The sequence below is a fragment of the Aedes aegypti genome, chromosome 2 (assembly GCF_002204515.2).
Source record: "Aedes aegypti strain LVP_AGWG chromosome 2, AaegL5.0 Primary Assembly, whole genome shotgun sequence".
NCBI lineage: Eukaryota > Metazoa > Arthropoda > Insecta > Diptera > Culicidae > Aedes > Aedes aegypti.
In genome coordinates, this window is record NC_035108.1 from 455,319,287 (window position 1) to 455,337,758 (window position 18,472).

The 18,472-nt window shown below is 38.3% G+C and overlaps 1 protein-coding gene across 7 annotated transcripts in view; it reads left to right on the plus strand.

Annotated features, from left to right (window-relative positions):
* LOC5570859 (ATP-binding cassette sub-family G member 1) overlaps positions 1-18,472 on the plus strand; it is a 129,623-nt gene that overhangs the window by 46,804 nt on the left and 64,347 nt on the right. For all 7 annotated transcript variants that reach the window (XM_021848098.1, XM_021848092.1, XM_021848096.1 and 4 more), the window contains exon 4: positions 7,865-7,982. In XM_021848098.1, the coding sequence (XP_021703790.1) occupies positions 7,865-7,982 (118 nt within the window). The remainder of the gene's footprint in view (positions 1-7,864; positions 7,983-18,472) is intronic.

Here is an 18,472-nt window from a genome sequence, read left to right on the forward strand (position 1 = left end):
CTGTTAAATACGTATTCAACCAATCACAAGCTCCAGTTGTTGCTAGGACGTAGCCAGAGCAACTTTCAACTGTTGAAAGATGCGTCAATCTTGTCTAACAGTGCATGCTAAGTTTGAAAATTCTAATTGATTAGGATAGGAAGAAGTCAAACCTTATCGATTCGTATATGATACCTACCATGTATTGTAGGTTCTCATCTCTAACCTAATATTGAAAATTCAACCCTGACGCTATTGAAAAACATTTGTATTGCTTAAAAATAAGTTTTTAGTTTTTAATCTAAGCATTAAAAAAAAAAAAAAACAATTTTTGTGTGTTGATAGAAACGGAATAATTTGTTGAGGAAATCGGAATGTGACAAAATTGGAGCGTGACACAATCGGAACGTGATAAAAACGGAACATACTCGTTAATGAAAAAAATATACACTAAAAATATATTATTCCATGAAAAATTCAAAAATATAACTTGAATTTTAAATTTCACAACTCATTTTTCATATTTTTTGCATTCTTATCATAGAATCTTGATAATAAACAGATGTTTGTGACAAAGTTTCATGATGGAGACATTTTTAATAAAAAGTAAAAAGTAATAAAAGGAACATATTTTGGTCAATTTTTAAAATTTTGTTTTTTCCAAAATTAATACGTTCTGATGATACAATTAAAATCTTGAAATCATTATGAACCATAATAATTATCTGGAAAACTTCTCTAGAAGTAGCCATTTGCGAATTATAACAAGTTTAATTCAAAAAAATATTATTTATATAATAAAATAGGCAACTTTTATAAGTTATTCGCGAAACTCCATCAAGTAAAATAAGTAAGTGGAGAGAAAGATGATTCTCTCGAAAATGTGTTGTTCTTGATATACACTACCCGTCATAAATACGGACTCACTAAAATAAGTATTGCAACACTCACCTGAATATTGAATCACCCCCAAAAAGTTCAGTATCACCTCAAAACAGGTAAATTCACATTGCTATATCTCGAGATCCTTACGACTTGCAAAGAAGCGAGCATCAGCAAAGTTGTTCAGGAGATCAAGGACATCCGGAAGGCAAATAGTTTATTTCTCGATTTTGCCACTAGGTGGCGGTAGTGAGCATGTAAAATTTAATATTTCAAATAAGTTCTAGCTTGTGATCCACAAGAGATAGAAAGTTCGAGTCTTCGGCAAAGTTGTTCAGAAGGCCAAGGACATCCGGAAGACAAACGGTTTGGTTCGAGATTTTGCCACTAGGTGGCGCTAGTGAGCAAGCAAAATTAAGTATTTCAAACTAGTTCTATCTTTTAATCCACAAGAGAAAAAAAGTTCGAGTCTTCAAGTTCAATCCAGATTTAATCGAAATTTTGCGTCTTCAGCAAAGTTGTTCAGAAAGTCAAGGGCATGAAGTGAATCTCACCTGAAACACTTGAATATGAATTGAATTGGACATGAGTCACTGGGATATGGAGCTAATCAAATCTGAAACTCTTGAATATAAAGTGAATGAGACCTGAATGCATTGAATTTACTTCAAAAATCAAACATCAATCACTTGGATATTGAACTAATCAAACTTGAAACACGTACATAAAGTGATTCAAGCATGAATCACTTGAAAATGAAGTGAATCAGCCCTAACCAGCATGAGCATGGAGTCATATCTGAAAAAGTGGAAAATGCACCTACATTCTAGATAAATCAAACCTGAACAACTTGAATATCAAGTAATTCGTACTTGAAATAGGTGAATATGAAGTGATTCAGACCAGCAGCACTTGAATATAAAGCAAATCAAACCTGAATCACTTGAATATGGAGCGAGTTCGACATGAATCACTTGGATATGAAGCGAATCAAACATAAATCACTGTAATAATCCTAAATCTCTTCAATATGAAATAAATCAGACCTGAAACTCTTGTACATGAAGTGAATCAAACTTGAATCATTTGAAAATGAAGTGAATCAAGCATGAATCACTTGAAATCATTTGAACATTAAGTGAATCAAACCTGAAACAGTCGTATATGAGTGAATCAGGTAAGAATCACTTGGATATGGAGCGAACTGAATCACTTGAATATGAAGTGAATCAATTCTGAATCACTCAATTATAAAGTGAATCTGATGTTAAAAACTTGCGTGTATGGAGCTAACAAAACTTGAATCTTTTGAATATAAAACGAATCTATCCTGAATCACTTGAACATGGAGTGAATTTGATATGATTTTTTTGGCTCCATATTCAAGTCAAACCTGAATTACTTGAATATAGAGCGAATCAAACTCGAAGGACATGAATATAGAGAGAATCAGACATCAACCACTTGTATATGAAGTCAATCAAACTTGAACCACTTGTATATGAAGAGATTTTGATTTAAATAATTTGAATATGATGAATATGAGTCCTGACTAAATCACTCGCACATGGAGTAAGTCATACCAGAATCACTAGAATCAGATCTGATACACTTGAATATAGAATTGATCAGACCTGAATCACTTTAATTTAATATGATTCCGTCCCTAATCACTTCAACTTCCAAATACCAAAGGCTTTCTGAACAGCATGGATCACAAGCTAGAACTAGTTTAAAATGCTCAATTTTACATGCTCACTATCGCCACCTACAAAATCGAGAACCAAACTTCTTGTTTTCCGGATGTCCCTGACCTTCTGAACAACTTTGCCGAAGACCCGAACTTTCTATCTCTTGTGAATCACAAGCTAGAAGTAGTTTAAAATGCTTAATTTTACATGCTCACTACCGCCACCTAGCGGCAAAATAGCGAACCAAACTTCTTGTCTTCCGGATGTCTTTGATCTTCTGAACAACTTTGCCGAAGACCCGAACTTTCTATCTCTTGTGAATCACAAGCTAGAACTAGTTTAAAATGCTCAATTTTACATGCTCACTATCGCCACCTACAAAATCGAGAACCAAACTTCTTGTCTTCCGGATGTCTTTGACCTTCTGAACAACTTTGCCGAAGACCCGAACTTTCTATCTCTTGTGAATCACAAGCTAGAACTAGTTTAAAATGCTCAATTTTACATGCTCACTACCGCCGCCTAGCGGCAAAATCGCAAACCAAACTTCTTGTCTTCCGGATATCCATGACCTTCTGAACAACTTTGCCGAAGACCCGAACTTTCTATCTCTTGTGAATCACATGCTAGAACTAGTTTCAAATGCTCAATTTTACATGCTCACTACCGCCACCTAGCGGCAAAATCGCGAACTAAACTATTTGCCTTCCGGATATCCTTGATCTCCTGAACAACTTTGCTGAAGATCGCTTCTTTGCAAGTCGTAAGGATCTCGAGATATAGCAATGAGTATTTACCAGTTTTGAGGTGATGCTAAACTTTTTGGGGGTGATTCAATATTCAGCTGAGTGTTGCAATACTTATTTTAGTGAGTCCGTATTTATGACGGGTAGTGTAATTCGCAAATGGCTACTTCTAGAGAAGTTTTCCAGATAATCATTATGATTCAGAATAATTTTAAGATTCTTATTGTATCTTCAGAACGTATTTGTTTTGACAAAGAACCAATTTTTTTGAAAATTTACTAAAAGTTGTGCTTAGAAAAACTTTTTATTAAAAATGTCTCCATCATGAAACTTTGTCACTGTTACTGTTTACTATCAAGATTCTACGGTGAAAATTAAAAATAATGAAAAATGTAGTTTTTATGTATTTTAAAATAAAAGTTTTGTTTTTGAATTTTTTATGGCATAATATATATTTTTTTATTATTTTTCATGTAGTCCAAACAATTTACTACAACTTCTTCATAGAACATTTTTCTCTAAAATCAACAATTTCTGAGTTAGAATTTTTCAAATAAATTGTATGAAAATGATAATAAATCTTCGAGCTGTTTAGTAGAATACCTATAAGTAGATGAAAAAAACCGAATCTAGTACTATACCATTTAATTCCACTAGAGTTTGTATCCTCTGCAGTGTTGTGAAAAACTCAATTTCTCACAACTCACGCTTGAGATTTTTCATGCGTGAGGTGTCAATCATGCAACTCAGCAGTCAAAAAATCATGGATGAGTTGGCTCACCTTTTTGACTCATTGTCTCGTATTTTGACAGTTTACTTACACATGGAAATAATTTCTTGTTAGTCTGGTAAAATTATAGTAATCCTTTCTAACGTACACAACAACATTCGGGTTTCACGAGTTTTTGCCGGGTTTTGCAACTGAATCATTTTTTACGGTTTGAGTTGATTGAGTCTCAAGCGTGAGATTTGCGAAGCAGATCTCTAATGAGTTTGCTCTCACGGGAGAGCGTATTGATTCAGATTTTGAGTGTGAGTCTATCAACACTGATCCTTTGACAGATACGCGTATTTCGACCTCAACTGTAAGGCCGTCTTCAGTGTCGTGTACTAGACTCGACTTCGACTCGAGTGAATGGTAGCTTGACGGTATTTTTATCCGCGAATTTTTGAGTCTTGTTTCTTGATTTTTATGATATTTATTTTTGAACATTCCTATCATTTTTTCATGTATTCTTGTTTTTTTTTTAAATTTTTTCTTGAAGCCTCTTCTGATTATTGATTTTTGGCAATAATAAAAATTTAAATTTTTGCGGTACTTCTGAAAATATTTTTTTTTGTAATTTTCTTTCGGAGCATATTTTATTTTCCGTGTAACTAACGGAAAAAGACATTTGAAATTATTTTAATATCACGAGGCTCTTCTTCTATGATAGATTGATTGTAGAAAAATATAAAAGTTACGATTTTTTGTATTACACGTTAAATGAGGCCCAGCCATTTGTAGGTTACAAAAAATACATTTTTTTAAACATTTTTCAAAAATATAAAAAAGTTTCGAAAGTTATTATTCTTTTCCTTATATGTTTATTATGAGCCAAGGTTTAAGCCAAAAATAAAATCATTTTGATTTCCGAGCTACGAAAAAATACACAAAATTCCATAGTGCACCACATCTAAAGGCGGGGTTAGTTATTAGAGGGTTAATATTTTTTGCTCAAATGCTTTTTATGTGATTTGAATACAGAAAAGCACACGATTTTGTCGATTTTAGTTTTGAGAGATTTCGTAAAATAAGCCGAACCCTATTGAGCAATCCTTCTGCTCCTGATGACAGTAAGGAAATGACTGGCGCCATTTTTGACCTCATAATATTTGGAGTTCTCGAAAGCGAACATTGAAGATGACAAGCTTCGCCAGTGCTACATCTCTTGGGTCCTTTCTCAATTTCGATAACTGTAGTCAATCACGGAGTAAAAACTGTGAATTGCTCAGCTCATGCTCTTCGTTTACACTAAAAAATCCTTGCAAACACCTTTAGGAAGTTTAATTTAACATTGATACTTTATAAAACAAATAACTATAACATATTTGCTCCCGACAACCCGAGATAAGTCACGCCGCAAACCGCGCGGAAAGCACGTGGCTCAAAGTGCGCGCCGTATTTCGCTTGAACTTGGTCGTCGCTCCTTCGATCGTCGTTCGATAGATTTGTTCCATTGACCATGGATAGAGTTGTAGTCGCTGTCGGCGACGGAAAAGTCTCGGTACACTATCCCGAGCAGATACGCATAACTAGCTCTTGTATATGGTACACCATATACAACTGGACCTACCGGGAATCAAACCCAGACATCATAACCTTTCGTTTAAGGAAAGCATTGAAATACCTGATGCAATTATCAGTTTTATGTTTGTAAAATATGAGATATTATTTGAGGAAATATTTGGCATGGAATACCTTATTTTGGTATTCCACAGCACCTTCATTCTGCTCGGGATACCGCCGCAGAAGCACGGCGGCATGAGTTATTACTTATGAACCATTTCCGAACAGCACTGCACGAAAGCTCAATTCGCATCACAATGCACCGTCAAAGCGAGGAATTAATTACAAACGAGATGTTAATCGATTAACGATCGCTGCCGGCAGTTCAAACGCAACTCCGCCCTCTCACCGTGAAATATGCCTTACTGACGGACGCCTTGTAGGCGGGGGATGCTGTGCAGAGCCGATCGGGTCAATCTTTATTGAGACTTTAATCGTTTCATTTGCATGTTTATTGTGCATTCGATAATAGGAAATAGAATTTCTTACTCAATTACCTATCTACGACGACAAGGAGGCATTGCGAGTCAATGATCTTTCGCGGTGAGCGCATCCATTCAGGGTGAGGGTATGCGGTATTGCGAAGGATTCCGTCAATTGCCTTTCGAAATGAAAAACCACGGAGTCCAACGGAATCCAGAGACGCAAAATTTTCATTTTCGGAGTTAATTATTAACATTGGAGTCAAATGTGAATCTTCGCTCGTGAAACAATTCTTAAAGCAACTCCAGCGGTAGGATTTTAATTGAAGAGGGCTTATCAGGATTTTTCTCAATTCAATACCATGATAGCTCTGCTTGCTTTTCCTCTTCTCAAAGCCCTTTTACGATTGATTTCTTATTAACCGATTCAAACTTTGTAGCCAACTGGTTACTCACACTGACTTTTCTGATTCTGATCACGTCCCTGCTATATTTAACATTTCCATGAAGCCTATGAGGCAGTCGTCAGTATCGGGTACTAGACTTGAATTCTGAAGTCAAGTCTAGAACACGACACTGAAGACGGCTTTACATTCGGAGACGAAATACGCATTTCTGTCAAAGGATACAAATTCTAGCGCAATTAATTGGTATAGTACTAAATTCGATATCGTTTCGAATCATCATGAACGAATGTATATCGCATACCCTCAACCCAGGGTAGACAACCGGGCTCCTTGAGATGACACCGGAGAAGCGCTTGCAGTGTAAAGTGATGCCTCCTGTCGGAAAAGCAAGTGACAAATAGGCGGAATGGGAATGGAAATAACTATAGGCACGCAGATAAACCACCGGATAGCCGCGAGGAGCCGGTTGAATTTTCACGTCGAGCAAGTCTATGTCAATTACGACATGGGTGGCTGCCGGCTGGAAATACGACTGCGAAGGTAATGGGGCACCACCGAGCTCCTCGCCTTCCATGAGGGTGAGTGCGAGTAATGTTGTCGTACTTGACGGGTTACATCAGTCAGTAGTGCAGTGGTTGGTGACTGGCATGTATGCTGTGTGTTAGACACACATTTGGTCCGATCGGGCTTATGGTGCACGTTGCACTATGGGTTATAAAATCAAAATTTTGCAACAATCTTTTCTAATCTTTTATGTATTCGAATTTGAGGTCGAAATACGAGTATCTGTCAAAGGGTACAAGCTCTAGGGGAATTAAAAAGTATAGTACTAAATTTGGTTTTTGATTTATTTATTGGTATTCCACTAAACAGCTCGAAGGTTTATTATCGGTGTAAGAACTTCTGGAATAACTGATGAATCATTTTTTGCAGGAATTTCTACCTATACTCCGCTAAACAGCTCAAAGATTTATTATTGAAAATTATTCCTTATTTGAGTAAAAATATATTTCAATCGCTAAAAGCAAATCTCTTTTTTTTGGCGCGAAATTTCGATTTCCGACCCATAATGCGTCGATTAGCAACAAGTACCTTCAGGGAGGCTTTCAAGCGGCGGTTGAAATTGAACGATCAAATTGACGCACGGGGAAATCAATGCGCCGACGACGACGGCGCCATACTTGGGTCGGTTTGCATCCGATCGGTCGATGAGTGCAAATCTTCCTCTTCATACATTCAATTGCCGCCACCTCTAATTCGGACGCTTCTGGAAGCTTCTGCGTGCAAACCGATGCCGCCAGGTCATTAATTGACCGGCAATTTTTTTTGTTTCATATTTTTATTTTTGCTTGCGACTTAAACTTGACATTGACTCGTCCATTATCGTTTTGTTCCGTACCATTTGCAGAGAGTAAAGAGATCCTTCACGGCCTGAATGGATCGTTCAATTCCGGAGAGCTGACGGCAATCATGGGACCCTCGGGAGCCGGGAAGAGCACACTTCTCAACATTCTAGCCGGATATGTGTAAGTATCCCTTTTTCAACAGTCTGCTATTATATATGATATTCAGAAGATACATTTAGAAGTATGAATAAACCATGACTCGAAAGAAATTTACATATATATACTTATTTGAAATTTTAGAAGCACATTACATTTAATCCAAAACGAAAGGTTTTGGAATGACTTGAGCATTTCTTTTGTTGAGTGCGTAAAGCTTTGATAATACATAGTACCATGCCCACACAGTTATGAATCACTTCAACAACGGATAGCTTGCTTAAAACATACATGTTGACGTGTTTAGTGTCCGCGGCTACAAAGCAAAGCCATGCTGAAGGTGTCTGGGTTCGATTCTCGGTCGGTCCAGGATCTTTTCGTAATGGAAATTTCCTTTACTTCCCTGGGCATAGAGTATCATCGTATCTGCCACACGATATACGAATGCAAAAATGGCAATTTAGGCAAAGAAAGTTCTCAGTTAATAACTGTGGAAGTGCTCTTAGAACACTACGCTGAGTAGCTGGCTCTGTCCCAGTGGGGATGTTAATGCCAAGAAGAAGAAGTTGACATAAAACATATATTTGTCAAGACGTACTTTTTGCCGCAAAATAATGGCATTTTTGACTAATTTTGAGTTGGTATTACAAGCTATCTAAATATCGTTGTCTTTTGGAAGAAATGTCATCAGTATGCATAAGCTTCCACATGTGATGAATTTCAAATGTAATGGCAAAAAAATTGCTCGTTCGCTAAGATTCAGAATGAATTCATATTTGGACAACACATTTGTTGATTCTTCTTCTTCTTCTTTCTGGCGTTACGTCCCCATTGGGACAGAGCCTGCTACTCAGCTTAGTGTTCTTATGAGCACTTCCACAGTTATTAACTGAGAGCTTACTATGCCAATGACCATTTTTGCATGCGTATATGCCCTGGGAAGTCGAGAAAATGTCCAACCCGAAAAGATCCTCGATCGGTGGGATTCGAACCCACGACCCTCAGCTTGGTCTTGCTGAATAGCTGCGCGTTTACCGCTATGGCTATCTGGGCCCCATTTGTTGATTCTGAATACTGAATATTAGCAGTTCCAACAAATGGTCCATAATAGGGGCTAGGAACTGATTGTTTTCTACAATAATGGATCACTAATTTAGAAGTCTTCTAAATTAAACAAGCATTGGAATCTACAATTTAAGACAATAACCCTAAGAGTTGTAAATTTTACTTTTAATTGGCATACATAAAAAAAAATCAATTAGAGCGAAAACACTTAGAGCCTCAATTACTACAGTACAGTACCACCAAAAAAATCTAAAAAAAACAGATCAGCTATTAATTTAGAGATCATCTATGTCAAATGTTCTTGTTTTCAAGGACATTTCTCATAACCAAATTGTCAATTCGAAAAGTGCTTCCAATGATTATTTTCTGATTCATTCATATTTCCTCTCTCAACTGTTCACCAAAGGACTTTTTACCCTTGTTTCCAGTTCCAACTCTGTTATACTTTGCCAAGAGATGTGACAATTTGTTTCATAATGTGAAAAATGATCCATAATACTGTTGTCAGCAATCGTTAAAAATTTTGATTTTCTCCTGAGTAAATATTACACACAAAACAGTTAATTAGCCAAACTTCCAATTTGGCATGGTGCGATTCGTGCTATTATATAGAAATTTTATGTCTTCTATTTTTTTATTGAATGTTACATGTTGGATTTTATAGAATCAATTCAACTGTGAGGTGATGATACTACAAATAAACGCGTAGATCGACTTTTATCGACTACCACTTTGGAGCGAACACTTAAAAAAATCATACTGAGTGCTATACTGTGAAAAACATTGGGTTGTATGAATAAAGTTGTGGGACACGAGTGGAACATGTATGTGTCATTTTTCTTTACGACACCTTTCAAACATATCACAAACATCGCATTGCTATCAATAAAGGGAGCATTTACTACAAAACTACTGGTAGAATTGAATGGAATAGTTTACTTCTGAGTAAACATCATGTACTTCTCCGAAATAATCGGCTACTCATATTTAGCCTCAAATCAGAGGCTTGATACGAGTGGGAGCATGTTAATGTGATATGAATCGAATCAAAATTATCCAGGTGAACCTTCATCATGCAAAGGGCGCATCAGCAGTGCTCAGCAGAAGGTTCACCAAGGAAAATATCAATGTGGGACTAATTCAAGAGCCCTGGGTAAATAATGGAAGGGTACTTGGTTGCCCTTCGAGCAGTTGTAGAGTTTTGTACGACGAAACTCAGTCCAAACCACGGACGGCTATTCTTGTAAATAGGGACACAAAATCTGTCCCAATCACAGAATTTATCCGTAGAGACATTGTTGCGATCAAAGTAGAGGTGCCAACTATCCGTGGGAAAACGGAGGTATGTATTGCTTCTGCTTACTTTCCTGGAGATGTTGAAGATGTGCCTCCATGCTCTGTCGTTCATTTTGTCAACTACTGTAAGAAAATTAATGCCCAATTTATAATAGGGTGCGATGCAAATGCCCATCATACAATTTGGAGCAGCACCGATATTAATAAAAGAGGAGAAGATCTTTTAAACTACATGTCGTCTAACAACATAGACATATGTAATAGAGGTGATTCTCCTACTTTTGTAAACTCTATCCGACAAGAGGTTCTTGATCTCACGATCTGTAGCGACTTGTTATCGGAGAAGATTGTGAACTGGCATGTTTCTGATGAAGAATCATTGTCAGATCATAAACAAATCCGATTTTGAAGCTGGATCAGAAATAACAGAAAGCTATAGAAACCCGAAGAAAACCAATTGGGATCTCTATCGTTTTCATTTAACGAATAAGAATTCGTATAACGGTGAACAGTTCACGACTGTTTCACAACTGGAAAATGCCTCTGATGGGATCATTGACCAAATGGTCTCATCTTATCATGCTAGCTGTCCTATTCAACAAAGGTCATCTAACAGGGATGTGCCTTGGTGGAATGACAAGCTGGCAGGATTGAGGAAGAAATCCAGGCGGTTGTTCAATAGAGCAAAGATCACTTTAGATTGGGTTGAATACAAAAAAGCCCTAACAGAATACAACAGAGAACTAAGGCACGCCAATCGTAAGGACTGGAGACGGATATGTGAAACCATCAACAACGCTCCTGCAGCTTGAAGGCTGCACAAAGTCCTTTCAAAAGACCATTCAAATGGTCTAGGTTGCCTTAAAAAAGAAGACGGCAGTTATACTGTTGACTCTTCTGAAACACTGGAAGTAATGATGAGAACTCATTTCCCTGAATCGATCCCATATTCGGATGAAGAACAGGTCTTAGATGAGGCAAGACATGTATGGTCGATAAATGCCTATCAGAGAGCTTGTGAAATCTTCACGCCTTCGAGGGTCGAATGGGCATTGAGTTCTTTTCAGCCTTTCAAATCTGCCGGGAAAGATGATATTTTCCCAGCCTTACTGCAACAAGGAAAAGAGACGCTTTGTCCGCTCTTAACCGAAATATTCAAAGCAAGTGTTGCGCTTTCATATATTCCAAAAGCGTGGCAAAAGGTTCGAGTTGTCTTCATTCCAAAAGCTGGAAGAAAGGATAAAACAACTCCCAAAGCCTTTAGACCTATAAGCCTTTCCTCTGTTCTTTTAAAGACAATGGAAAAAATAATTGATGACTTCATCAAGTCAACAAGTTTAATAGAAATGCCTCTTTGTAAATACCAATTTGCGTATCAATCAGGTAAATCTACCATTACGGCGCTGCAGTCGCTGGTAAATAAAATCGAGAAATCTCTTGAAGCCAAAGAAATAGCCGTGGTTGCTTTTCTCGATATTGAAGGAGCATTCGATAATGCATCCTATAGCTCTATGAGTTCAGCCATGGAAGCAAGGGGCTTGGACAAAAGTGTTATCGAATGGGTTATGACCATGCTCAAGGGTCGCACAATTTCTGCTGATCTAGGAGGTGCGCAAATATCTATAAGATCTACGAAGGGATGTCCTCAAGGAGGAGTGTTATCGCCCTTACTGTGGTCTCTTGTAGTAGACGAACTCCTTAGAAATTTAATAGATCAAGGTTTTGAGGTAATTGGATATGCCGACGATGTGGCCATCTTGGTTCGTGGAAAGTTTGATAACACGATTTCCGATCGGTTGTAAACTGCGTTAAACATTACTCTCAAATGGTGTAGGAAAGAGGGGTTAAACGTAAACCCTTCAAAAACTACTATCGTGCCTTTTACCAGAAGGAAAAAGGTAAAGCTTATACAGCCTTCTTTGAATGGAATTCAAATTCAATTTTCGGAAGAAGTTAAACACCTTGGTGTTACTTTGGATAAGAAATTGAACTGGAACTCTCATCTGAGCAAGGTCATAAGTAAGGGTACTAATGCCCTATGGGTCTGCAATAAAGCCCTAGGAAAAACTTGGGGACTGCGACCTAATATGGTAAACTGGATTTATTCAGCAATAGTCCGACCAAAAATTAGTTATGCTTCACTGGTATGGTGGCCCAAGACAAATGAGGTAACCGCTCAGAAGAAGCTGGCTAAGTTGCAGAGACTTGCTTGTATATCAATGACAGGGGCAATGAAAAGTACACCATCGGTTGCCTTGGATGCCCTTCTTAATATACTGCCTTTGCATCAATTCATTAAACTGCAAGCTGCAAAAAATGCCTTGCAGTTTATTCGTTATAATAAAATACTAGATGGTGATTTGATTGGTCACATGGAAATCATCAAGGAATTCAATTTGAATTCAGATAACAAAACAATAGAAGATTGGATGACAACGAAGACCAACTATGATGTTCCCTTTAAAGTGGTTAAACCAAGCCGCTATACTTGGGATTCTGGTGGGCCAAGTTTACGTGCAGGTTCTATTGTGTTTTATACCGACGGGTCAAAGATGGGCGACAATACCGGAGCTGGAGTTTTCGGCCCTGGTATCAGCAAGGTAATCGCTATGGGGCGCAGTCCCACTGTGTTCTAAGCTGAAATACAAGCCATCATTGACTGTACAAATGTTTGTCTCAAAAGAAACTATAGGTTTGCAAAGATCTGTATTTTCTCAGACAGTCAAGCAGCTTTGAATGCTCTAAAGGCATTCACATGTAGATCAAAGTTAGTGTGGGAATGCATTCTTTCTTTGAAGCAATTGGCCAGTAGGAACGAAGTTTCATTGTACTGGGTGCCCGGCCATTGTGGAATTGAGGGGAATGAAATCGCCGACAATCTAGCAAGACAGGGTGCAGCTTCGAGCTTTATCGGTCCTGAACCGTTCTGTGGTATTCCTGAGTGCACTCTCAGGATGAAACTGAAAAATTGGGAAATGTCCATGGTAGAATCCAATTGGAACGCCACGGATACATCCAAGCAAGCGAAAAGATTCATAAAACCCAGTCTAGCTAAAGCCCGGGCTATACTGAATCTTAATAAAGGAAATCTTAGGGTAATAACTGGCCTGATGACCGGTCACTGCCCAAGTAGGTATCATCTTAAAAATATAGGAAAAATACAATCCTCTGAGTGTCGTTTTTGTCAAGCTGAAGACGAAACTGCTGAGCATTTACTCTGCAACTGCGGAGCATTGCTTAATCAAAGAACGTTAACATTTGGAAAAGGGTTATTAGAGCCCTTGGAAATTTGGCAAGGTAGTCATAATAGGGTAATAGACTTTATAAAACGAGTTGTGCCCAGTTGGGACAGTGTGACACATCAACCAATGTCTATCACATCTCAATTGTGAAAGGATATTTGATGAGCACCAAATAAAATATGGGTCATACCACAATATTCCTAAATAATGGAAGCAGTGGTTAAAAGGCTCTACAGATGAGGGAAAAAAAACATCATGGGAAAACGATGTGAGTTTTGATGTTTCGAAAGGTATTTTGAGTTCTCCTTAGAAATTCTGAGATTACTAAAAGAATTCTGAGATTCCGGTGAGATTAATGACCTTAATAATGTTGTTTTTTAGAAATTTTGTGATGTCGGTGGGAATTTAGATATTTTTTTAAGTAATTCTGAATATTACGTGTGAATTCTAACATCTGTGGGTCTCAGATTTTCTTTGGAATTTCGAAATTTCTGTAAGAACTTTGGGATTCCGATAGGCATTGTGGATTTATTATGATATTTAAATCTGGAATTTTAAAAGACATTCTAAAAATATTATGGAAATGATAGAAATCTGATAAGAAATTCGGATTTCGGTTATTAATCTCTTGGAATTCTGTGAGTATCTTTGAGAGGGTATTTCTGTAAGAATCTATGAAATTTCTGTGGGATTCCTGCGAATACTTGTGTGAGTATTGGAAATTCTGAAATGATTGGTTCATTTAGATTCCGTTGATCTCCAGTTCCGTCGGGATTTCAAAGCAAAGCTCTAATGTATACCTTTTCAATGGCGGTAAATATCTTCTGGATTCTAATAGATTTTTTTTTGTGATATCGATATGAATTTTAATTATAAATTGAATTCTAATTCATTCGAAGTCACTACAATTCCAATTAAAAACTCTACATTCCCTCCTGGATTCCAGAGTTCCCACCAAATCGTATTGATAACAAGATTTCAATGAAAAAAAAACTCAGCAATTTTGCTGAACTCACAAGATTTTTTAACGGGGATTCCTACCAGAGTTCCAAAAAATCCTTCCTCAATTCAACCACTATTGTGAGAACTGATTTTTGATTCGAGATATTCCGAAGACACCCACCGGAATAATGAGAATAGCATAGAAATATCTGGAAATTGTTGACCCGACAAACCTTGTTTTGTCCTTGTAGGCTGTTTGCAAATATAAATCAAAATTCTACCTAAAAGATGTCAGTTTCCAACCCCAGTTTTCTTAATTTTCCCGTGAAGTTTTTCGACTTTTTATAACTGTGAAAGAATCAGGTAAATCCATTGACTCGTTCTCAAATTATATCGTGACATACAAACACCATTCCATTTTTATTTATATACACTTCCGGAATTCTGGTCTGGTTATTGGTCTCAAAAATCCTAGGAAATATGTGGTTCTTAGTTTGACAGCTGTAATCGCAGAATTTCTTCATATGACACATATTTTTAAGCTAAAACTCCAAAATTCGTCAAACTCTGGCGTTGGCAAATACCGTAAACCACCCAGAAAATGTTTTGATGTATTATCATCATAAAATCATACACATAAAGAGAATACCAGATTAATTGTAAAATTACACTACAAATCTTGCGTGGGCTTCGTGGCCTTGCGGTTAGCGGCGTCAGTCGTCTAGGCGTATTGTGCCACGGGGTGCGGGTTCGATTCCCGCTCCGGTTGGTGGAAACTTTTCGTCTAACGAAAAATTCATCACTGGGCTACTGGGTGTTACGTGTTATCCGTTGCCTAATGTTAGTGATCGTTCAGTCTGTGCAGCCTATGTGCTGAAGACAGTGTAAATTGTCTTTAAAAAAAATTACAGCACCTTCATGAATGTGTGCAAATTATCGCGTAATCGATTACGCGATGTAGGGCGAAAATGTACTAAAAATATTTGTACATGATTTGTCGTGTGTATAAACGACACATTTGGCATTTCCTTTATATGAATGATTGTATTGATTTTGTGCTGCACGCTGAATGGATATTTCTTTTTTATTTATACCAAAAGTGTAGTAAACATTGTGAATTTGGTTTTTGAGTAGATGCTAGAAAAGTTTACACCGTATAGCGATCTATGTTAATATTCCAAGGAAGCAACGTATTAATGTTCCCACTCACTTAGACAGGTTTTGAAAGGAAATAAAATAAGTACATTTTTAGAGGTATCTTTTTACAACTTGCTTTGGCAATTCCTTCTATAATTATTTAAGAATTCTACAATTGATTCCTTTTATAACATTAGATAGTTTTCTGGGGATTATATGGTTTAAGTCCTTATTTCTAAAGCGATTTGCCTCATTGCCCTATGCTTTGACACAAGAGTTGTGGTCTTAGGTTTTGCTTAAAATAAACTGTCAGGTTCGAATATTTCAGGTAAATTGACTTCTTTTCAACAACTTTTCAAATGATTTACCAGAATTTTTGGTCAACTTCGGTCAGGACTTTCTTGTGATTCTGTTAACATTATTGGAAAGTGACCAATATTAGGAACATAAATAAATTCAGACGTTCTTTCTTAATTATCAGAGACTATGATTTTAAAAATATGTTTTGAGAAATCGGGACTGTGAACAACCAAACAGTCATATATTGTCTCAGTTGGTGGATGCTGATTTTTGCAAAACAAACAAATCACTGAGCAGAATAATACTGTTGGAGGAATTAGAAGTGTAAGTAGTTTCTTGAGAACGATACAGCTGTTCCATTTCTTCGCACTCCAACTCTTCCAGTCGGCGCTTTTTATCCCGGAATAGATGGGTTTGCTGTCTTCGCTTCTGTTTGTATCGTTCCACGTTTTGACGGGTGCCTTGCTGCAGCATCATCGCCCGCGCTGCATTCTTCTCGTCCAAAACCGTCGGACACTCCTCGTCGAACCAACCGTTCCGTCGATTTCCTTCCACGAACCCAATGGCACCTTCTGCTGCGTTGTTAAGCTTTGAGACTACTCCAGCAGTCCTCAAGAGGGGCTGCGGTGAGCTCTCCCTCTTCCGGCAACGCTGCCTCAAGGCTTTGCGCGTAATCAGTTGCGACTTCGGGTAGCTTAAGTCGTTCCAGATTGTACCGTGGCGGGCGTCGGTACCGAGTGTTGTTCACAACGGAGAGTCGTTGGCGCACTTTAACCGCGATAGGTTCTGATGTCGATAATGTCCGAGAAGTGTCTTCCATCAATCAAAACGTGGTCGATTTGCGACTCAGTCTGTTGGGGTGATCTCCAGGTGTACCGATACGGGAGGCTGTGCTGGAAGTAAGTAATACGTATGGCCACTTTTTGGAGGCGGCGAAATCAATCAGTCTAAGGCCGTTTTCGTTCGTAAGCTGGTGAGCGCTGAACTTCCCTATAATCGGTCTAAATTCCTCCTCCTGGCCAACCTGAGCGTTGAGATCTCCGATAACGATTTTGACATCATGGCTTGGGCAGCCGTCGTATTTACGTTCCAGCTGCGCGAAGAAAGCGTCCTTATCGTCATCGACACTTGCTAGGTGAGGGCTGTACACGTTGATTATGCTGATATTGAAGAAACGGCCTTTGATCCTCAACTTGCACATTCTGTTGTCGATTGGCCACCACCCATTCACGCGCCTCTGCATTTTGCCCATCACGATAAAAGCTGTGCCCAGCTCATGTCGGTTGCCGCAGCTCTGGTAGATGGTATAACCATCCCTATACGTATGTACCGTCGACCCTTTCCAGCAAACCTCCTGCAGCGCTACGATGTCGAACTTGCGGACCCTCAATAACTCGGATGCCGAATGCCAATAATGCCGATTGTTCCGGTGCGAATTAACATTGTATGCTTCCTGTACTGATAATTTTTACGGCTGGCTTGTAAGGCCTGCACCAACCCCCTGTCTTGCCGGAGGATCATCGTGCACAGCACTATTTAGAGTCCCACACTGGCAGCAGGACGATGATCAGCCGCTCCTAACATGGAGAACAGACGCTGTTATGAGCTGCTCCTAACATGGAGAACAGACGCTCTGAGCTACACCCTCAGAAGAGAGGGGCCCCCCTTCCCTGTCAGTATACGACCAAGGTCCCACCAGGGTTGGTTACCCGATCTTCCCTACGGTTACTTGTACCCCAGGCGGCACCACGGGGAGGTAGGGATAGGAGTTACTGGACAAGAGGCTAAGGACCAAGAGTACAACAAGAAATTACTAGCAAAGTTCTATAAATTTTTATTAACTTCAGGTTTTTCAGCGCAGGTACTACGCATTAGTAGAGTGAATCTACTTAATCTTATTGTGTAAACTAATGTCGCTAATTTTTACGATACTACGGCAGTGCATCCCTCTATTTTGCCCCCCCCCCCCCTAATTTGTATCCGCATTGGACCCCGAAAACTCTAGCTACGCCGCTGTTACAGTTATTGATTGTAAAATTGAAGTTTACTACCTATTTCAGAGCAGAGTAATGAAATTTTCAATTTATGAGGACCGTAAAAAAAGTGTCACATAAGTAAGTGTGGTAAAGTTATATTATTTATTGCGTTAAATTTACTATTTCGAATGTATTTTGTCAGAATTGTCTCCCTTACTCGATGGTCCATTCAATATCGAGTTAGGGAGAGTTGACTGTACAATTCAACATGAAAAGATCTCAGCGATTTTTTTCCCTGTATTCTATTCTGGAGCTCTCGTCTCAACCTCTGTTGACTTTGGCAATGAATGACATGCAAACCAAATAAATACTCTGGCGATTAAAATAATTAATACGGTCTGAGTTATGTTTGATCCACTCAAATGTTTCCTTTTCTTCATATAGCACAAACCCAACGTGCACTTATACTCTTCCAATCAAAAGTTCAGCTTATTCCATCCAGTTTACTCACCACTCCACAAACACGTTGACCTGCACCGAAGCATCTTCGATAATT